Genomic DNA, 22,873 nt, shown 5'->3' with positions numbered 1-22,873 from the left:
TGACCCTAATGACTGAATCAGAGCACCTCCAAAACCTTCCAATCTGCACTGATTTAGCTAGGTCAAAGTGAGCACTGGACATGGTGATGTGCTGCAACAAGCTCCCAGGGCTTACAGGACCAACTGCTAACTTCTTGGTGCCAAAAGTTTTGGAACCACACAAAAAGCCAGCACTACATGTTGCACACATACATAAACTGCATTCCCCCAATTACTCATTGCTATTAATGTGAAGAGCTGTAACAAACCGAAGGAAAAACAAAAATACTCAACATGTGGGGCCAGTTTCACTGTGCCTTCATATTGTAATCATACAGAGCGTGGTCTTAAACACTGTTCGACTATCTGCCATAGGTGTTCAACTGGGCTGAGATTTGGTCACTGTGAGATATAATGCACATTATTTTTACTCTCAAAGACACCTCCTACCTTATAAATGAAGGCATTGTCATCCTGGCATCAGGGTATAAATGCTTAAAATCAGAGTAAAGCAACTAAAGATTTCTATGAAAACATCTTACATGTGTTAGCCACAGTTGCATAAAACATATTAAAAGGCTGACAGCAGTTTTATTGAATTGTGGAGCTGGACTGTTGAGCAGTTTTTCATTCATCAAGACTGTTGCACTTTAATGTATTTGCTGGAACGCACACAGTTCTTGACATGTTAGTTTACTCAACCCCTCCTGGTCTCCGTGTTTCACATTGATATTCCCTGCTTCAACACGCTTGATTCAGATATATGGGTCATTATCAGGCTTCTGCAGGGCTTTTTTAAATCAGGTGTCTTGGAGCAGGGTAAAATGCAAAACATGCAGGACCAGGACTGGGAAACACTGACATATGTTGCATCAACAGTGGCTTGTGGCAACAACAATTGACAGGTGGAAAATACCACAGCACAGATCACCAGCATGGCTCAGAAACATACCAGTCTGGTGTCTCCACAGGTGACAGAGGTGGCACCATAAGCAACATTTCGGATATGTCCCATCAGCTCCAGGAGCCACTCCATTCGTTTGGAAACACCTGGAAAGGAAAGAAAACAGGCACAAATATAGGCTGTGATTCAGTAGTAAGATATCAGCAACAATAATTTTAGGTACTGCATTAAAAAAACCAAAAAAAACCACGAAAGAACCATTTTAAAATTGAGAGATAGAAGGGAACGGCTTAGGGACTCTCTTGTAAGACTCTCTTGCAGATATTTCATTCATCACTTGTAGGATTAGGAGAGAAGTATGTTCGCTTATTTCATTTTATAAAGGCAGCAACAGAATTTTGTGGCTTCAGAAGCTCAGTGGTTTCTGGTTTGACCTGTATTGGAGCTGGCGGCCAGGCGACACTGGTAAAAAGAATGCAGGAGGAGCCAGCCCACTCTGCGGCTCGGCCAGCCATGAAGCACCCCGCCGATAACATCATTGAGACCAAGAAGGGGAACTCTGCCCTGAGATGTCAGGTAGGACAGGATGAAGCACGTCTTTTCCATCTGAGTCTAAATAGTACAGAGCAAAGCTTCGATTAGTTTTTTCCAAACCGTCTTCATTCTTTCAAATACAAAACAAATCTGAAAAAAACTACACAAGATATTTCTTGTAATTTGCATTAAGTCGTGACGATGCAGTAATCCGACACACTTTAGCACATGTTAGCAGCAGATACAGTTCTTTGTTCTTGTGGTGTCTGTTGCACAGTGCTGTACCTCTGAAACTTGAACAATCCTGTCGATCTCTGTATCAGACATCTCAGACAGACACTTGGCGACGCCCACATACAACTCCACTTCATCATTCTAAAACAAATATATTTAAAATGAGCTTGTGACCATAGCTGTAAAATGGTTCAAATGTCAGACCACAACATGTTGAAATGTACATTTTTCTGAAGGTGTGCATGCTGCACCTGGATGCGGTCGGGCAGGAGGGTGAAGATCTTCTCAGTAGTGGAGCAGAGGATGGTCCAGCAGTTGTTGGGGGGGTTTGGGAGGACCATGGCCTGAGCAAGGCCCTGCAGTAGAGAGTGGCACAGGAACAGTCGCTGGGGTCGGAGGTCCCTCTGGAAATGCTGCAAGCCCAGACTCTCCACATAGACCTGCAGCTTGTCCTCAGCTACATACTTCATCCATAAGCCAAGGGTCTCATAGAGGTGGGCTCGAGTCTGGTGCTGGAGAGAAGATGCTGGTAAAGGCATGCTGGACTTTCTTAGAGCCATTTTTTTCTTTGTTTCTACTTCTCAATCTGCAGCGAGTTCAGCAGTAGTGCTCTGTGTGTTGGAAAGCAGGTGAATGTGATGGTGGATGATACTCAACTTTCATTTAGCAAAACCAAAACCCCAGATTTTAAATGAGTCAAATTAAAGTTCTTCCACTCCAGGGCATCACACACCAAAATGCTCGCCTTTAACGATGACAAGACTGTTGCTGTTATCTACTGAATTTTAGATGCTCTGAGTTAATTAAACCATTGACCCTGAGAACTACTTTAAACAGTGACTAACTGATGTGTTGCTGCCATGACAATGAATATCTAATCTATTATGGAATCCAGAAGAGGCCCATGGGAGGTCAGCTTAGTCAAACAAGCAAACTTTGGCTTAGAAATCCAATTTCAATGTAGTGAATCATTCTGAATCTGAAAAAAAAGAAAGAAAACAACACTCCCAGCAGACAACTTATGGAACACGAGAGAAAGTTTAAAAAGAAAAACAAAAAAACTGCTCTTGATGGTATGTCGTTCAGGTTTGTGCCAATGCTTAGAAGTCTGAAAATGCCGTATAATGTATGACTCACCGAGTTTGACAGCATTTTTAGAGAATTAAAATGAATAAATACCAGAAAATTCAAAGAAAAAGTAAACAAACTTAGAAATCTTGTGAAAAATGTGACACTAGTTATCTGCCAGAGAAGACAGTTTTTTTTCTAATATCACAAGCATCAACTTCTCTACTGACTCCAATGTTACAGGCAAGACTGTTCACTGTAACATAAAACTGCTGCTGACTCGCAGAGGGTCCCTGTGCTGTAGGAGACGTGCCTCGTTCCTGTCCCGAACACGTCGAATCTCACTGGCTCCAAGGATCACAGGCCCAAAGCACTGGCTTCACAAGAACTTGGAAAGACTTATCTCGGACCAGCTCCAAGTCAAGGCACAACCTCTAGTTCTCTTTCCAGCCCCCAAAAGGAGTCGAGGACACAACTTCTTGATCAACCACATCTAGACACACCTTGACCAGTCTGCGAACACTGTGCAGATAATCTTTTTTTATTTCTCCAGTGCATTAAAAACCATCAGCTATGAGACAGAGAGAACAATGTTGTCCAAGTTAAAGACAAGATGAGCTGGTCAGTCCCAGGGGGATGGTCAGCCAAGGACTCATCTCCCAAGATGCACAACTGAATGCCGCAGGAAATCCTTCCTGCCAGTGGCTATCAGACTGTACAACTCCTCCCTCTGACAGTCAAACATTCTATTGACAGAAACCTGGAGAAGCTCACATGTACAACAACCACTCATCTCAGGTCCAACACTGTGATATATTTTACTATGAGGAGTTTAAATATTTCTTATATTGTATATTTGTATTGAGTGTGTGTTTCTTAAAGATATCTATGTATTTCTTTATAATATTGCCATTATTGCTTCTGGGTTAATGGCAGTGCACTGTAATGACACAGTTTAATAATCTATAACTGAATTTGAATAATTAATAAGCCTTTAGACAAAGAACTTACACTGAGACTGTGCACAAGAGGTGGAGACAACCAAGAGCCCAGGAAGAGAGAGGCATTTTGAGAAGACTGAGCTTGAGATGCTGCCAGCACCACACTCTGATGCTGGACATCCTCTCCTGTCAGATATTAAAAAAACAACAAAAAAACCCAACATATTAAAACAGGATTTTTAATCTGTTAATCTTTACTTGCAAAGTGTGAAAGCTCCTACCAAAACTCAGTCTCATCAGAGGAGACAGGACAGCACTCCAGTTTATGGGGGGATACTGGAAGCTGGCTCCAACTGATGCCAAGGGGGCCAGAGCAGTCTTAACCAGAACTGGATGGGAAAACTCTGGACCTGGGTCCACAGGGAGACAGGATGTTCTAATAGTGTGCGGTGTTTAAAAGATGGAGCTGCAAACTGTTCTGTCCCGAATGTACATTTAAGTGCACAAACCTTTCTTTCCCGCTTCTGTAACAAAGTCTGTGATGGATCTGATGACACTTTTCTCTGAGAGATAACTGAAATTCTGAGGAACTGAGAGCATAGAAGCAAGAAAAAAAAGAGAGGGGGGGGTATATCAAGCTAAACTTGAACATATAAACACATTCTAGAAATTGACTGAATTGACTTTCTCAATGTCAAATGACCACAAGAAACATTACACTTACACACAATGTCATGACAGTTTTATCCATCATTAACAACTGTGGAAGAATTTGACTGGTCCACATTCATTCCTGAACAATGAGCCCAGATGTGCATTCATGTTACCTGCTGTGTGACTGTGACTTGTGGACACATGCGCCAAATGCAAGTGGCCCACCAAACAGGCGCTGTTGGACTGCAAACCAATGGCTCCAGAAAAGGTTATTATCTGCAACAGAAAGCCAAAAAAACTGTTGTCATGCTTTAGCTGCATGAACGCGCAAAAAGAAAGGCAGCAATTAACAGCAACCAAAAATAGTCCCCAGGTTTTGCAAATTATAGGCAAGACAATGATGAGTAGAACAACTAACCTGCGTGATGGCACGAATGACCTCATTCAGTCTGCTCTGCTGCTGGGAGGAAAGCTCCAACTCACTCTTCAGCTGTAACAACACAAAACATACAGATGAACAGAAACTGATGTCTGAGACTGACGGCTGTTCTAGAAAAACCCGACAGTGCTCTAACACCAACAGTGCCCGAACTCCAAAGCTGAGACATTCACTTTGCATATTTCAAAATGTCATTTAGAGGGGAAGAATGTTGCCATTTCTTATACAGTGAGCTGACATTTTTATTAACAGCAGACTTTAGCAGCCTGATAAATGCAGGTCCTGGTCTCTGGGATCCTTTAATGCAGCACCTTCCAGTCCTTGATTTCAGGCCCCCCTCTCTTCATGATTTATATGCTTCCCATTTAAACACATCATATTCAAATGAACAGGCTTTTATCAGACTGCTAAATGACTAAATATAAATAGAAATCATCAGTTCTCTGCAGAGCTTAATGAAGAGCTTACAAGCTGACCCATATTTAAATCAACTGTGTTGGAGCAGGAAACAAAAAATGTGCAGGGCAGGAAGCCAAAGGACCAGAAACTGCTCTAATGTCATCCGCATGTCTCAAACACTCAGGAAAATTTCTTACCTGAATGAGGTAACTTTCTGATCCCACTAAAGCTACCAGGCCGTTGGCAGCAGCCAGTCGCTGCATAGTGGGACAACCCTGAAACACAAGACAGCTTCTCTGCACACTGCTGTATGTAAAAAGTCCAGAAAATAGGACTACGTTCATTGCTGTCAGCAACCCACATTCTGATGAAGCTAAGAAGATGCATGTCTGCAATGACTGCAAAAATAATAATTGATTTGTTTTTGTACCTCAGCCAGCAAGATCTTGATCCAAGCAGCCAGTAGACGAGGGTGGATGTCCTCTGCTTTACCATGGCCAGACACTGACAGGCCGTGGACAACCAATCCAAGAGCCAGTGAGAAGCCTGGGGTCTGAAGACATTGGGTAAACTTTAGAATGCCCCAAAATTACTCAAAAATCAGTATGGAACTTCTGTAATTGGCAAGTTAAAGTCCTCCTCTGCTAAAAATAATGTTTTAAACCTTGTGAAAATTATTTCATTTCATGAGCAAAAATTAGTTAAGACCATGACTGGGGATTTCTGCACAACCTACAGTCCCAAAAGGCCAGGTCAACCAGCTTGTATGTTCAATGTAGAAGGTTGGACTAACCAGTCCCGACCAATTCCTGCAAAACAATCACATGCACACTGTCCCCTCCTCCTGACCTGCTGGCTCTCCTCAGTCAGGGTGCGCAGAGTGTTCATGACCTCCTCAGCCTTGGCAGAATCAATAAGACCTCCACTGAAGGCAGAGACGCTCACACATGCCACCGAGTAAGACAAGACCTGACCAGGTAGACAAAAAAAGAACCAGTGACACATCACAACATGTCAGGGTGCAGGAGACATTCTGTTCTCAATTGCTCTTCCTGTCAGTAAGTCAGTAAGCATTCCTGCGTCACTTTTACAGTCATACAAAATACAACATTTTCATTAAGAAGCAAGAAAAAGAGACACACTGGAATAAAATCATTTAATTAGCTGCTGATCATGTTGTCATGACCAAGTCAAAACTGAAACAGTAAAAACAGATGAGTAAATGGAATTAAACAAGTTATAAGAATACAGGAAAGAATACAGTCACTGCCAATAACAATATATAAAGAACTCCAAATCCAAAACCCCGACATTTCCAAAGCCCAGTGACATGCAGTAAACCTGGAACTTCAACACAGAGAGCTGCATTGAATTTTGGATCCTGCAAGTCCTGTCGGGCTGTTACTTACATGTCATGTAGTCAGCTAACTGAACTTATTTTGTCTTCTAACTGTGGCTGAGTTCTGATGAGAACTAACAGGAGAGATCATGTTTCTCCAGTTTTAGCTTCTCTTCATTGGCTCCCTGTTAAATTCAGAATAGAATTTAAGATTCTTCTCCTCACATATAAAGCTCTTAATGACGAGCTCCATCATATCTTAAAGATCTCATTGAAAGATATTTTCCTAACAGAGCACTTCGCTCCCAAACTGCAGGTTTACTTGTTGGTCCCAGAGTTTCTAAAAGTAGAATGGGAGGCAGAGCCTTCAGTTATCAGGCCCCTCTCTTGTGGAATAAGCTGCCAGTAAATGTCCGGGAAGCAGACACCCTTTCCACTTTTAAGATTAGGCTTAAAACTTTCCTTTTTGATAAAGCTTATAGTTAGGGATGGCTCAGGTGATCCTGAAACATCCCATAGTTAAGCTGCTATAGGCTTAGACTGCTGGGGGACCTCATCTGTCACACCTTTCCTCACTTTGCTCTCTTTTTTCCCCCTGTTTAATTTCTCAAATGATATTATGTACATGTGACATTATTGTGGTTATTAACTTGTGTTTCCCTGTTCCAACAGATATCCTTTGAATGGCGTTATGGTGTTTTTCCCCCTCTTTTCCCTCTTTTCTGTCTTCTCAAACCCCAGCTGGTCGAGGCGGATGGACACCCTTCCTGGTTCTGGTTCTGCCAGAGGTTTCTTCCTGAGTCTGGTTCTGCCAGAGGTTTCTTCCTGAGTCTGGTTCTGCCAGAGGTTTCTTCCTGGTTCTGGTTCTGCCAGAGGTTTCTTCCTGGTTCTGGTTGTGCCAGAGGTTTCTTCCTGGTTCTGGTTGTGCCAGAGGTTTCTTCCTGGTTCTGGTTCTGCCAGAGGTTTCTTCCTGAGTCTGGTTCTGCCAGAGGTTTCTTCCTGGTTCTGGTTCTGCCAGAGGTTTCTTCCTGGTTCTGCCAGAGGTTTCTTCCTGGTTCTGGTTCTGTCAGAGGTTTCTTCCTGGTTCTGGTTCTGCCAGAGGTTTCTTCCTGAGTCTGGTTCTGTCAGAGGTTTCTTCCTGAGTCTGGTTCTGCCAGAGGTTTCTTCCTGGTTCTGGTTCTGTCAGAGGTTTCTTCCTGGTTCTGGTTCTGCCAGAGGTTTCTTCCTGGTTCTGCCAGAGGTTTCTTCCTGAGTCTGGTTCTGCCAGAGGTTTCTTCCTGGTTCTGGTTCTGCCAGAGGTTTCTTCCCGGTTCTGGTTCTGCCAGAGGTTTCTTCCTGAGTCTGGTTCTGCCAGAGGTTTCTTCCTGAGTCTGGTTCTGCCAGAGGTTTCTTCCTGGTTCTGGTTCTGCCAGAGGTTTCTTCCCGGTTATGGTTCTGCCAGAGGTTTCTTCCTGGGTCTGGTTCTGCCAGAGGTTTCCTCCTGGTTCTGGTTCTGCCAGAGGTTTCTTCCCGGTTATGGTTCTGCCAGAGGTTTCTTCCTGGGTCTGGTTCTGCCAGAGGTTTCCTCCTGGTTCTGGTTCTGCCAGAGGTTTCTTCCTGGTTCTGGTTCTGCCAGAGGTTTCTTCCTGGTTCTGGTTCTGCCAGAGGTTTCTTCCTGGTTCTGGTTCTGCCAGAGGTTTCTTCCTGGTTCTGCCAGAGGTTTCTTCCTGGTTCTGCCAGAGGTTTCTTCCTGGTTCTGGTTCTGCCAGAGGTTTCTTCCTGTTAAAGGGAGTCGTTCCTTTCCACAGTCCCTCAGGCTCAGGACGGGAGATTGGACTGAAGACAAGTTTCGGTGCAATCTGTTGGTTTCCTTAGCTCGGATATTGTTTTTTGAATTGGCTTTATATGAATGAATTGGATTATGATTACAATGAATAGAATTCCAATTGGCTTGAATTGGACTTTATTATTTTATATTATAAGTGCCGTGAGATGACAATTGTTGTAATTTGGTGCTATATAAATAAACTGAGTTGAAACTGAATTGAATTGAATTGGCTTCATGCTGGTACTACGGTACAGAGTCAGCACTTAGTCATGGTAATGCTGATAGCTCTGGGCCTTTCTTTATTGCTGTGTTATTTTGTTGCTATAAATAAGAGCATGTTTGGTAGATTATTCTAGTAAGATCAGACAAAGTTAGTATCGGATTTTTCATAAGATTTCTAAGCTTGTTTGCTTTTTCTTTGATACATTCATCCTGATATCTATTGATCAGAAAATTTAAAATGGTTTGCTTCAAACTTTTCTAACAGTTCAACATGCTTTTAAAAGATGCTGCCAAACTTCACGAGGCTGATGATGTCATTTTTAGATTAGCATTGGCACAAAAACAGTCAAACCTGTAAGACACGTGTCATCAGGACCAAAGATGAACCTTCGGATGATTGGTGGATAACACCAAAGGTTGTAATGGGATTTGTAACCCAAAGCAAATCTCATGTTAGCAGGAGCAGGATTGAGAAAGGTTAACCCATGATGCCTGCCTACTAATTAATCCAGCATTAACTGGTAGAAAAGTTAACTAATATTGCACAACAGCACACTTGCCTTTAGCAGCTTCACTGGCAGAAATAAAACAGAGTTGGGTTCCATTATTATGAATACTAAGAACTGTAACTTTAATGGTTGCAAGGAAGTTGACTTTGAGTGGACTGACTTTGTTACTAAAACTTTAGAGTCTTAAAGACCTACAGAAAGAAATGAGCTGTACGTGCTATATATGGTTTCAGTCAAGAAGCATTAGGGTGTGGTGTTGGACTGCTGTACCTCCTGCAGCATGCGGCCTTGCCCACTGCTGTCCTGCAGGTTGGCCAGTAGTTTGTCAAGGGTTTGGCTCACGTGAATGTGTTGGTCCATCTGTGCACTACTGCAGAGGGATGAGAGCACCAGACCCAGACCCAACAGGCAGCCAGTGCTGGGGAAAGGGAAGAAGAACCTCTTCAGCATTTAAAAACAAAATCTAAACTGATTCCAACAATTCTTAATTAGATTCACAAATTCCAAGTTTACTGTCACCCCCAAATGTAGGATGTAATTCAAAACAGGTTTTAAGCTACTGTACAGTACAGAGAACCGACTTGTATTCCAGGGTGGGGTTGAATGAGCAACTTTCCAGAGCTTCTAGTGAGCCGATGATAAGATCAGTGTCCTTCTGAGCAGAGACGTCACTGAATGACACAAACAGATTGACAGTTAGTGTCAAATTAACCGAGTTAAACAATTCGGTTTAAGTCACTTTATTTACAGTATAGAGTTCCCCACTCACAACAGGTCATGTCAACGCACTTTAAACAGAGAACAAAATTGTTTTGATTTCTGAGGGAGTACTTTCCTCATGCAGACTGTGTACCTGAGGCGTTGGTGGTGCAGACTGGACAGCACCATGCCGAGCGCAAGGCCAGAGTGGAACTGGACAGCCTGGGAGTCATCAGCAGTGGAAGAGCCCGGCAAACCAGCTTGCAGCGCTGACAGGACCTGGACCAGACCATCCCTCTGCCACACCACCAGCACCGGAACAAGCAGGGACAAGGCCAGGCTGGCACAGGAGCGAGCTATGGCACTCGCTGTGTTCTCACCTGAGTAGGAGCGCTAAGAAGGAGGAAAGTCTTAACTGGAATTGTCCACCTTCAGATACAAGCTAATGACAAATTCTGTTCAGCTCGGATTATTTTTTCATTCTGACTCCCATCCAATATGAATTTTGAACGTCAGTTCCCATGAAGCAAAGAACTGACTGTGTAGACTTCAGTTAGTATATATTGTTAGGTCAGGTCTGCCAAAATAAGGGGGTTGGAGGCTGTGACAGCCTCAGTGTAAGATGTTCCGATGAAACTTACATGCAGGAACCATGGAAATACTTGTCCTTTGGCCTTGTAGCTGCTGCTGATGATGCTCAGCAAGGTGTCGAACACCATGGCCAACCAGCTGGTAGTGGGCACAAACTCTGGTCCAGCCTACGATGACAAAACCACATTTTGAAAGCTTTTTCTGTGTTCTAATCCCAGCGTAAAGAGTGTACAAGTTCAACTCAAAGGTTTTAATAATGGCTGTGATCTTAGGTTTAACAAACTGGAACTAAAACCGAACTGGAGTTATGTATGTTATGCACTGACAAAAATATTGCATGATAAGTCACACAGAGTCTTACCCCAAGGCTGCCGCTGCTATCAGTAGGCAGGTTGCTCTCATACTTAGCGAGGACAACGGCCAGGCCGCTCAGAGCCAGGATGGAGTTTCCCTGAACAACAGGACTGTCCCTGAGGACCACAGAACCATCCAGCAGTAAGACATGTGTCAGTTCTTCAGGTTCAACTTTACACAGTCCCTAAATGATTACTGTGGATCTAAAACACCTTTAACATAAGCAAAGGACTTACTTTGTAGCAGCTTTAATGACGTCTGTCAGCTGATTTCTGGCCCTGAGATGGATGACAAAAATAAGACAACAAAAAAGATGAGGGGGAGCAGATGAAAGGAAATGAAAGAGGCAGCGATCTATGAACAAACCCTTTCATGTCAGATGAGAGCATCACTCCCCTGGCTCACATAGCAGATGTTTGCTGTGTGACCTGCTTCATTCCCTTTCGCTTTGCATGTGTTGTATAAATGTGAGGCTTTAAGAAGAACTTGTATCATATTTTCCTGTTAATGGTTCATCCTTTGTGCAGATACTGAAACCTTGGTAGTCATCATCTGTTGCATCATCCGCTGTATTTTCTACCCGACTCTATTTTAATCTATTTATTGTTGGATTTTCATACATTTCACTATGGATTTTGAAACTTTTCTTTTCTCAACCTTTTGGACACCTCTTCCTACACAGAGCTGACTTGTTTGCTGCAAAAAAGAAAGTAATAAAGGAAGGCAACTTTCTTTATTTTCTTATTGATACTCACAACAGAATGATCAGAGCATTGCAGCTGCTTGTTTGAAGCATTGTTGGAACAGCAAGATCAGAGCATTGCAGCTGCTTGTTTGAAGCATTGTTGGAACAGCAAGATCAGAGCATTGCAGCTGCTTGTTTGAAGCATTGTTGGAACAGCAAGATCAGAGCATTGCAGCTGCTTGTTTGAAGCATTGTTGGAACAGCAAGATCAGAGCATTGCAGCTGCTTGTTTGAAGCATTGTTGGGGCAGTTTTTGCAACCAAATGTAACTTTTTCACATTTTCAAAAAATAGGTACTTAAACTGAGGTTGAAATATTTAAAAAATGACATGTAGAGTAATCATTTTGCATTATCTGCCTACATTCAGTACATATCATTATTGTTCTGACATTAAAGGACAGAAACTGATGCAATACTTTAGCAAATAGGCTGCTAAGAAATGGTTGTCAACTTTACACACAAATAATCAAGAAATAGAATGAAGAAAAAGGGATAATAACAAGCTTCCTTTTTTTGTTTTGTTATTCTCATTTCTTTTGTTGAAGTTAAATAAATAGAAAAGAAATAGACTACAACCTACAAGGTTTGAAGGCCACTGAGTAGTAAATGTTATACATGTCTAAATAAGAGATTCTCACCACAGCCAGGCACAGTGCTGCTTGTACTGCAGCTCCTGTGGGTTCTCTTTGCCCTGTTTCTGTTGCATTTCCAAATCAGCACGTCGACCCTGAACAAAAACAAATTAAACTCAGATCAAATAAGAGTTAACAGTAGTTCATCATATAAAACACTGAATTCCTTTCATCAAACACAAAGAAACACTCCACACTGTGTGTGTTAGAGTTGTGCTTGAAAGCAGAAGTCCTCAGACTGCACTGATGGCTGAGTTTGCAAATAATGTGTCTTGTCTCGACTTTAACTTGTAACTGCACAAGCATTTTGGCTTAACTAAATTGAAAGAACATGTGCTGTTATACATGCAAATATTACCATGTGATCAAAACACTGATTTTGAATTTAGAGACGGGTCCAAAGGTTTGGTTGGTATTGTAGTTGAGAAATACAGCTTTCTCATTGAATTGTTTTTTTTCTTTTCATTTTATTTTAATCAGTATAATCTCATACTTCCATGAGCACAAACCTGCAGGACGGCGTGGAAAGCTCGGCTCATATAACCTCTCCACGCCTGGGGCAGGAGAAGAGCACGGTGCCACTCCGAGGGCTGAATGTTCACCTACACGCCAAACGAAGCAGAATCAAAGTTATAGTTATGATACAGTTCATTTTTCATATGGTAACCACACTAAAGAGAAGTATTGGGGAAGTTGTACTTCATGGATGAGGGCTTTCAGGGTCTGCTGGTAGCTGCGGCTTCGGCTGACTAGGAAGCGATCGATTGGTTTGCCGTCACGGTCTGTTTGCACAGGAAGCTCGTAACACAGCAAGAGTCCAGCTAAAACACAACAAAAACTTTAAAAAAAAATAAAAGCTTAAACTCTCCTGCTACACCAACTAAAACCCAAACTACACTGCTCATTTCCAAAGTCCAAAAACGTCTATTTGTTATTTGTTAATCTTTTAATGCGTTATGTCACAATTTAATATTGTTTATTTAAAAGTCCTGGAGGAAACAGTTAGGCATCTGAAATCAACAACCTGCACTCTGGACATAATACCATCTGACTTTTTAAAAACTGTTTTTACTTCAGTAGAAAGTGATCTCCTACAAATAGTTAACAGCTCACTGGCATCAGGCATTTTCCCAAGTCACTAAAGACAGCTGCCATTAAGCCACTCCTAAAGAAGAGAACTCTAGACGCCTCTGTGATGAACAACTACAGACCTGTCTCTAACCTCTCTTTTATATCCAAGATTATTGAGAAAGTTGCATTTAACCAGCTCAACGACTTTCTGAATGAAAATGGAAGTCTTGATAACTTTCAATCAGGCTTCCAACGTCATCACAGCACTGAAACAGCTCTGGTCAAAGTGTTAAACAACATTAGGTTGAATACTGATTGTGGTTATGTTTCAGTCCTGGTTCTGTTGGATCTCAGTGCTGCATTTGATACTGTAGATTGCAGATTCCTGTTGCACCAGCTGGAAAACTGGTTTGGAGTTTCTGGAGCGGTCCATAACTGGTTCAGGTCCTATTTAGAAGGCCGGAGTTATTTTGTGACAATTGGCAGCTATGAATCCGAGCGAGTGGCCATGACTTGTGGAGTCCCCCAGGGGTCAATTCTTGGACCTCTTCTGTTTAACTTGTATATGTTGGGTCAGATATTGCCGAACTTTAACATCAATTATCACAGTTATGCAGATGATACACAACATTATGTGTCTCTGTCACCAGACGACTGCAGCCCAGCAGACATATTGTGTCAGTGTCTGGAGGGAATAAACTCCTGGATGAGAGAGAATTTTCTACAATTAAATGAAGACAAAACTAAGATAATTCTGTTTGGTAGCAAAGAGAAGAGAGTCAGCATTTGTAAATATCTTGAGACTCAGGCCCTTACAATCACTGACCAAGTTGGTAACCTTGGAGTGTTGATAGACTCAGATCTGACTTTCAGCAGCCACATCAAAGCTGTCACCAAGGCAGCTTTTTACCAACTCAGAAACATCAGAATTAAAGGTTTTCTTTCCCAAAAAGACCAGGAGAAACTCATCCATGCATTCATCTCCAGTAGACTCGATTATTGTAATGGTCTTTTAACTGGACTTCCCACAAAGAGCTTTAAACATCTGCAGCTCATCCAGAACACTGCTGCTTGAGTTTTAACCAGGACTAAGAGATCTGAACACATCACACCAGTTTTAAAATCTTTACACTGGCTTCCAGTCAGTCACAGAATAGATTTTAAAAGCCTGCTGATGGTTTACAAATCCCAGAACGGTTTAGGCCCAAAATACATCTGTGATATGTTCAGAGAATATAAACCCAGCAGAGCTCTTAGATCCAAGGTCTCAGGTCAGCTGGTCCAGTCCAGAGTCCAGACTAAACCTGGAGAAGCAGCATTTAGCTGTTATGCTGCAAACAAGTGGAACAAACTGCCAGAGGAGATTAAACTGTCACCAAATGTAGACATTTTTAAATCCAGGTTAAAATCATTCGTTTTCTCATGTGTCTATGCATGAAATCGCCACGATATCTTTTCACTTATTTAGACTCTAGAATTCATTTGAATTATTTAATTTCTTTCTCTTAATATTCTTTAATATATTTTTAATGCTTCTTCTACCTCCCGCTGCAATGCTTTTATTGTATGTAAAGCACTTAGAAATGTTTTGTACATGAAATTTGCTATACAAAGACACTCTACTTGACTTTGGTACAGTTTTATGTCAGCACACAGTGATTTCCCTGGCCTGTTCATTGTCTCACAAAATGATATGTGTCTAACTGTCTCCATCATCAGCTACAGCATGAAGCTCTATCAGAGCACAAAATCTTAGGCATTACCATTAGGAAAAGTAAAGAAAATAAATGAAAAAACTCACCCGTGATTATAGGTATCTAGTGATACTGTCTAGTTTCTAACGGTAAATCCACACATTTAAACAAATAAGATCATCACAAATTTTTGGTGGTCAGCTATAAATTCAGACAATTGTAATTGTGTAACATCTTTACATCAGTTCCCATGCAAGAAGGTGGACACAATAATGGACATAAAGTCATATGCTAAAATCTCCAAAAACAACTGTAGATGTTACCACAGAGGAAAGTAAACATCACCAAAACAATCTAAATGTACATAGATTTAATCACCTGCAAGTCCAGGCTTCAGCCCAGGCTGCTTGTTTTTCTCATAGGTCATGAGCATGAATGATGGGATTCCAGCCACCGTTTTACCCTGATCTGACCGCAGGCTGACCCCTCTCAGGGCAGAGAAGTACACTCCTCGTGGCATCTGACTCATCTCCTGTTTCACCAGTGATGTCAGGAAGAGCTCAAAGGCTGAGAAGAAAAACAGGCTCAAAATGAGCAAATGCAGAAAAACATTACAAGTTACAATTCCTCAGGAGGAATGGATTAGTTCAGTATTCTTACCATATAGACTGCCAATAATCTTTAACGGGTTACCTGGTCTTGCTGGAATCATTACAGCTGGAGACCGAACCCAGAGAAATAGACTGAAGCTACCTGCTGTACCACAAGCTACCCACATGTGCCAATGCCAGAGAATAAGATGAGATTTGATGAAGTTTAATGCACCTGGTAGAACAGATATTGAGGTGAGAGCCATCAGTTTCACGTAAGATGAGCCTGGAATGGTGAGATTCTCCTCCTCGTCCTCCTTCTCCTCATTCTTTTCATCCTCCTCCTCATTTTCATGGATCTTCTTGGCTGGTCTGGTCTACATAGCGAACAGAGAAACAGCTGAATCATCAAGACTGTTTAAATGCTAAAGCTAAGACAAACATTAGAGCCCCCCCTGCAATCAATGAAAAAAGGAACTGAAAAGGCCAGTTGTCATTCTGAAGAAACAAAAACATTAGAATTTAAAAGAACACATCATGAAAAAAAAACTTTTTTGATGTTTGAAACCCAGCCTTTAAGCCTCTGAAATGACTACTAACTCAAAACCTGTAACTGAAACGCAACTCTGTCACTGAAAATGTGTCACTAAGGAGCCATCTAAATCATTCATACACCAATGCATCCATCCATGCACCCTCATCCATCTGTGTGAGTGAATAAGTGAATATGGCAGGCAGTGTCACTACATCAGCTAAATTAGAAAAGTGCTATACAAGTACAATCCATTTATCAGCAGGGTGCTCAAAGTGGAATTATTTTGAATGATTAGAATCAGAATTATAAGAATTATACAAATTTTCGAATTATTATCTCCACCCACAACTTGATTCACTGTACCTTAGAAGGGAAGTCAGAACAGTTGTTTTTGCTCTTTTACTTTACCATTAAAGGGGAACTTTTTTTTTTCAACCTAGACCTTATTTCTGGCATGATGTACTCACCGAGAACAGTTTGGTGAAAGTCTGCGTTCTTCGGAAGCCATTTAGAAAATTCGTGATTGGCGTATATCCATATAACAGAGTGAACAGGGTAGGGACGATGCAGCCTCTAAATAAGGCATTATCTGTCTTTATTTCACCAATACTTTAAGAAGAATGAATGAACGAAAGTGTGCTATTGCTCTGTTAGCGCATAGCTACTGTTATGTGGCTACTTGCAGCTATAGGAGAGCTAACAGAGGGAATTCTACACACACTAACCCCTGACGTCGTCAAAATTTGATAAATATCCTGCCATGTTGCACAGAACTAGCAGTAGCAAACTCTGTGTGAAGTTAGCCGACTGTCACAGAGCACGGAGTGAATAAACTGTGCTGCAGGGGGGCGTGTGGATGAAGTGGTCCCAGTAGAGTGCCTGTGTAGAATTACCTCCGTTAACTCTCCTATAGCTGCAAGTAGCCACATAACAGCAGCTATGAGCTAACAGAGCTATAGCACACGTTCATTCATTCATTCTTCTTAAAGTATTGGTGAAATAAAGACAGATAATGCCTTATTTAGAGGCTGCATTCTCTAAGCCCCGTTCACTCCGTTATATGGATATATGCCGATTGCAAGTTTTCTAAATTGCTTCCGAAGGACGCCGACTTTCACCAAACTGTTCTCGGTGAGTAGATAAACGTATTTCATGCCAGAAATAAGGTCTAGGTTTAAAAATACCGGAGTTCCCCTTCAACAGAAAATTCCCATCAGCAGTTATACAGTTCCCTAAAGAAAAAAAAACTGCCAATAATGGTAATAGCAAATTAAATGTTTCATGCTTCCTTGGTAAGCTATCTTTCTACAAGACTTAAATTGTGTTCGATAAACCTTATGCGACTTCTTGCTGGCATTTTTATTTTGAGTTTTCCCATTCAGAAATTGTTCTCTTTTCTTACTCTGCAGCATCAATAGGGAAGCACCAGGGCAACGCTGGAACCCACTATTACAAAAACAAACTTGCAATCACTGGTTGCCCATGCAAGCAAATGTTTTTCATGTCAGAATCTCAAAGCCTAAAGAAAACACAGGAACAAACCAAAAGCGAAGCCTGACCTTCATTGATCCTATTTGGAAATATTATCATGCAGTTTTGTTTTTGGATGGCTTACTGCCAAGTAGTATTCACTAGAATTCTCCTAAATTTATGATGATAGTTTGAAGCTTTGTGCACAAAGTCACTTACTGCATAATCACAACTACTAAATGGAAAAATGTTCACATCTGTGAAGATGGTCGAGAGAAAAAAAATCAGCTAATATAGCAGAAAACATTTCAATACAAAATGTTAAGTTGTACGCTTATTGGGAGTGGAGCAGGAATCTTACCGCCTCAGGAAGGTGAAATATTGTATGAACTGTTTCAGGAAAGCCTGCCAAAGCTTTGTAGCCACAGCTGGACACCTCTGGATCCTGTTCCAGCAAATGCAAAGTCAGCTTGTTCACTCTTTCATACACAAGAAGATATGAATATGAAGTGCCAGCACACTGTAGATTTAGAAACTTCTTCACATGGTTTCCTCTGTGACTGAGTTCTGAGCAGAAATGTGTTGCACCCAAAGCTGCATCACTGGATGTGCTGTGCTTAATTGTGTGTTGGATTTTTTCTGTCTAATCTGAGAGGGGCATAGGAATTATCTGTCAAACCCTTTGAAATACAAAAAATAATAGCCAAACAATGCTCAGTCAAGAATTTGTAAGAGAGAATGCACACAAACACACACACACACCAGTATACAGACCTTGCTTGTAGCATAATTCCAGAGGAAGCTGACCACCTCATCTTTGAGTTTCTAGGAGAAAAAAAAAGAGATACTTTCTTTTTTATTGTAGAGTTTTAATGAAAGAGCGAACAACCCCATTCAGTAAGTCTGGGCCTTAGTAACTATGAGGACATTTTTTCTCCAACGACACACGAAGAAGAACGCCAATTCCACTTCAGCACTGGGTTAAACTCGGTTAAGCAAGCTTCACATGCAGAACTAGGCAGAAGTGTTGACCCACCCTTCATCTCTTTAAATTTTGCTTCCAAGCAGCCAGACTTTCTTTTAATATTTTAACGTAGTCTAAAGCAATAGCTCTCAAGGATTTCTGAAGTTTTTCTTTGATCATTGGCTACTTTTCCTCATTTTAGTCCAGTCTTTGTACTTGAGAAGTTATGTTTATTCTAACATAAAAAAACAACTAACTCAAGGGATGGACCAGTGTTGTGTCTACACATAACACACAACTTAGGAATGGACCAATTAGGCACTTTGTTACGAGCAGCCTTTTACAAAGACACATCATTTGTTCCCATTTCTTTAGTTGTATCTATGAAAAATGCCAAAGATAACACAGTTTGACAGACAGAAAATTGTATTTTTCTACCAACAAGAGCTATTAGCTAAAACGTTGGCATATCTCAGCATGGTGTGCAGTGTGTCCTTAAAACTGGACAAAAGAAGAAGTGTCAGGCTCAAAAAACTATCTACAGCAGATGAACAATATCTGAAAGTGATGTCCAGTGACGGTCGACCCATAGGGGGCGCCGCCCTCCCTGATAAGATGATGGGAAATGTAAAATATATTCTTACACATTCAGTTAAAAATGTCGGTTTACACACTAGTGTGTGCCTACATGCAATATGAATTGTATACACTACATTTCCCACCTGCTGACATTCATTCACCAGTGAATTTCCACAGACAGACTCGTCTCGTTTCTGTCAGCAGTGCAGCCAAACAGCCAATCGTGTACTGTTGCCAGGGCAAATTGATAAATATTAGGCCAATCGGTGTCACAAATTTTATGGTCTCCAGCAGGAGATTTCAGGTTAAAAAAGGCTTGTGCAGCATGGTAAATCAGCGGGATGATGGCGAACTTCACGAGCGAGGTGCATCTTCCACCGAATTCGGTGAGATCCTTATCTATCTACCCGTTTGAAAGAAATGGAGGAGAAAATCCAGATTAAAGAGCTGGGGCCCGACAAGCCCGACTTTATGATCAACCAGCAGACCAAGGAGAAAAATAAAGTCTACAACCGGAAATTTTGCAGGAGTTGGTTTATGCGAAGTCGTGGCTGAAGGCTGTGGAATAGAGAATGCACTTTTCTGTTTTCCCTGCATTCTTTTTAAAAGTGAAAAATGTGATTTAATGTGAACAGGTCACTTTAGTCATCATCGCTACTGTTGCCGCCCCTTAGAAATTTGTCAGGAGCCACTACTATTGATGTCCTTACTAAATAGGAAAAAAATCCAGCAAAGACCTGACACAGGACCTGAGAGATGCATCTGGACCTTCAGCTGATCCATCTACTGTTGGCCCAAGCCTCATCAGAAATGGTCTCCATGGAAGGGTGGCTGTCAAGAAGCCATTCTTAAGGAAGGGAAACAGGGAGAAAAGGCTGAGCTGTGCCAAATGACACAAGAAGTGGACTGAAAATCAGTGGCAACAGGTCTTATGGAGGGATGAATCCTCCCCAGAGCCCGGACCTCAACATTATTGAAGCAGTGTGGGATCATCTGACAGAGAACGGAACAAAAGGCAGCCCACATCCAAAGAAGAGCTTTGGGATGTCCTTCAAGAAGCCTGGAGAACTATTCCTGAAGACTCCTTAAAGAAATGACAGAAAGCTTGTCTCAGAGGGTTCAGGCTGTGTTGGAGAATAAAGGTGCTCAAATACTGACCTTCAAGCTTATAAGAACAAACTCTGATGTTCTTGCCTTATGTGCCATTTATGTTTGCACATTTCAGTGATGAGCTGCACCCAATTCCTGTTTTCCAAATATTTAAATAAATTACTTGTACCTCAAGACTTATGCATAGCTCTGTACATACAAGACTGAAAGGAGGGAAGATAGAAAGCTTCTGTCCAAATTTTATCTACATTCATACGTGCAATATTCCCAGCTAGAGTTGCCACTTATGGTCGATTAACACAAATACTGGTCTGGTTTCTGTGCATAGTTCTACCAAGTCAGCTAACCTCAGGTAGCATACGGAGGCTGTGCTCAGTCACTGCAAACATTTTTTATATTTTTATTTTTAAATAGAGTTTTTAAATTAATAGCATGTGGAATTACAAAAAACGTTGACCGAAAGAACAAGATCGCGAATACAAGCGGCCGAAATGGGCTTCCTCCGCAGGGTTTCTGGGCCTCCCTTAGAGATAGGGTGAGAAGCTCAGTCATCCGGGAGGGGCTCGGAGTAGAACCGCTGCTCCTCCGCATTGAGAGGAGCCAGATGAGGTGGCATCTGGTTAGGATGCCTCCTGGACGCCTCCCTGGTGAGGTGTTCTGGGCCCGTCCCACTGGGAGGAGACCCTGGGGGAGACCCAGGACATGTTGGAGAGACTATGTCTCTCGGCTGGCCTGGGAGCGCCTCGGGGTCCCAACGGAAGAGCTGGAGGAAGTGGCCGGGGACAGGGACGTCTGGGTTTCTCTGCTCAAGCTGCTGCCCCCGCGACCCGACCCCCGGAGAAGCGGTAGATAGTGGATGGATGGAATTACAAAAAGCTTTTTTGTTTCTAAGCGATGTTCATATTCCTTTAATCTATTAAACATATAGCCAAACTTAGTCTTAGGTTTGGCTAAGACTATGGCTAGCCAGCTGCTAGCTTGGAAAGCTAGCTTTGATTTACAGCTGGCCAACGGTGTGGTTAACAGTCTTTTATTAGCAGGTAAGCAAGTAATGCTACTGAGTCAGATTAGTCAGTCCAGGAAATGCACCAACACAAAGACACAAAAACATAAGAATGTAGCTTTTACTCTGTTTTATACTCACAGTTTTATAAAAGCTATGACCTCAGAAATTAGACAATTCTTTTCCAGAAATTATTTTTCTGTATCATAAAATGTAAGAATTTTAAAGAATGGTTTGGACAGGAGAGGCTGCAAGAAGAGGTCAATTAAAAAGGCAACGAGTTACATTCGGTACCTCATACTCCTCTGACTTGACAGAGAGCTGGGGAACCAGTGACAAAAGCTCAGCTATGGCTTTAACCATTAGTGGACGGGAGTCGCAGCTCAGCTCTGGACCAAGACTTTTCCATGTTGAGATTATGTCCACAACCTGTGAAACAGGCCAAGTAAAAATTATTGGCAAACCTAAAACTTAGAACCAAGTCAAACCTGAAACCTGGAGAACTGACTAAACAATCTCAGATTTAATCAGAACAACTACCTAGATAACCCAGTAAGCTCTATTCTGAGACTGTTAAAGAATTTTGCAAACACACACACACACACAAGGAAAAACACATTAGGAGCATGTGCAGTACCTCTGCTCGGCAAAGCTCCTGTAAGCCTTGTAGGGCAAGAGCAGCAGGGGTTGCCAGGTCTGGTTTGTTGCACTGCTTCAGAGTGAGTGAAATGGCAGCCAACATGTCTCCCCCATGCTGGTAAGGCCTAACACACACACACACACACAAAGACAAACTTGAAAAGTCTTTCAAAAATAACTAATGAGAAAGGTATTAAAAGGTCCTACATTTCTTTGACAATGGCATCAACTTTGCCCTTTTCTCTGCCAGAAAAGTGTGCTTCCAGCAGTGTTTCATCGAAGAAACACTCAAAACTAACACAGTGATATTTTGACAACACATCTCCACTTTAACCGCTGCTTTATGTTCAACCAACTTTACCACTTTGCTTTGTGGCATCTTTTTGCCAGTCAGATATTTTTGTTTAACATTGTTCTTCCACCATGAGCATCAAACTGTCAACAGATATTATCACAACTCAGTCTGACAGCTGTAGAGCAGGGCGAGGTCAGTGTATGACCCAATTTGTCAGAAACAGCCGTAGGCTACGATTAATATCATAGACAAGAGCTACCATTAGAAAGAGCCTGGTTCTACACCTGTTTTAGCTTGAGCAAAAGACAATTTGAAGCCATACTTCTTTCATGGGGTTAGTAGTGCCAGAAAACAGTGTTCAGGGAGACAATCAGCTCCACAAAGCATCTGCGTGTGCTTTGCTGTCACCTGCAGGACAAACTGCTACCTATTTACGTTCAACAGACTGCTTCAGCTTTCTCATCATTGTTTCCGTTAACATTCAATGATCTGCTCCCACAGATGAGTTTTCCTGTCTTTGCTCCGATCATTTCTGTCCAACAGGTCATAGCCTAAAACTTACAGATTGATATAATCAGACACAGACCCAACTGCTTTACGTTCCATTTCCTTGTTACTGGGGTCACTATTTCTGCCTATATGATGGTTTTAAACTTTAATGCTCAAAACGGCCACTCAAAAAATGGCAGAGCGCTCTGAAAAAACTGGGTAAAATGCTTTTCCTCCGGGTAGCTGTATGCAATCACTAATGCCCTATACTCACTGACAACTGAAATGAAGTGTTAGTGATCAGAAAAGAAAATGGCTATGTGGACACAGCCCCTTATTTTGCAATCAGTACAATGGAAATGTCAAAGCTGGTGTTAACTACT

At 41.8% G+C, this 22,873-nt stretch overlaps 1 protein-coding gene across 2 annotated transcripts in view; it reads right to left on the bottom strand.

Annotated features, from left to right (window-relative positions):
* focad (focadhesin) overlaps nt 1-22,873 on the bottom strand; it is a 70,579-nt gene that overhangs the window by 2,834 nt on the left and 44,872 nt on the right. The window contains exons 15-41 of one of the 2 annotated variants that reach the window (XM_072375910.1): nt 21,705-21,831; nt 21,362-21,496; nt 18,186-18,236; nt 17,773-17,856; nt 15,642-15,783; nt 15,195-15,383; nt 12,751-12,872; nt 12,561-12,653; nt 12,058-12,146; nt 10,910-10,951; nt 10,681-10,789; nt 10,370-10,486; nt 9,883-10,121; nt 9,611-9,700; nt 9,300-9,447; nt 6,002-6,121; nt 5,583-5,705; nt 5,350-5,427; nt 4,733-4,804; nt 4,488-4,590; nt 4,170-4,250; nt 3,942-4,070; nt 3,731-3,846; nt 1,876-2,163; nt 1,703-1,792; nt 1,318-1,495; nt 932-1,029 (exon numbers count right to left, since the gene is read on the bottom strand). In XM_072375910.1, the coding sequence (XP_072232011.1) occupies nt 932-1,029; nt 1,318-1,495; nt 1,703-1,792; nt 1,876-2,163; nt 3,731-3,846; nt 3,942-4,070; nt 4,170-4,250; nt 4,488-4,590; nt 4,733-4,804; nt 5,350-5,427; nt 5,583-5,705; nt 6,002-6,121; nt 9,300-9,447; nt 9,611-9,700; nt 9,883-10,121; nt 10,370-10,486; nt 10,681-10,789; nt 10,910-10,951; nt 12,058-12,146; nt 12,561-12,653; nt 12,751-12,872; nt 15,195-15,383; nt 15,642-15,783; nt 17,773-17,856; nt 18,186-18,236; nt 21,362-21,496; nt 21,705-21,831 (3,253 nt within the window). The remainder of the gene's footprint in view (nt 1-931; nt 1,030-1,317; nt 1,496-1,702; nt 1,793-1,875; nt 2,164-3,730; nt 3,847-3,941; nt 4,071-4,169; nt 4,251-4,487; nt 4,591-4,732; nt 4,805-5,349; nt 5,428-5,582; nt 5,706-6,001; nt 6,122-9,299; nt 9,448-9,610; nt 9,701-9,882; nt 10,122-10,369; nt 10,487-10,680; nt 10,790-10,909; nt 10,952-12,057; nt 12,147-12,560; nt 12,654-12,750; nt 12,873-15,194; nt 15,384-15,641; nt 15,784-17,772; nt 17,857-18,185; nt 18,237-21,361; nt 21,497-21,704; nt 21,832-22,873) is intronic. The other variant, XM_072375911.1, reaches the window with a different exon arrangement.

Source organism: Leuresthes tenuis, unplaced genomic scaffold (assembly GCF_036924035.1).
Source record: "Leuresthes tenuis unplaced genomic scaffold, fLeuTen1.0.hap1 SCAF_22, whole genome shotgun sequence".
Classification (NCBI taxonomy): domain Eukaryota; kingdom Metazoa; phylum Chordata; class Actinopteri; order Atheriniformes; family Atherinopsidae; genus Leuresthes; species Leuresthes tenuis.
The sequence above is the reverse complement of the archived record's forward strand: the minus strand, read 5'-3'. Positions and strand labels throughout refer to the sequence as shown.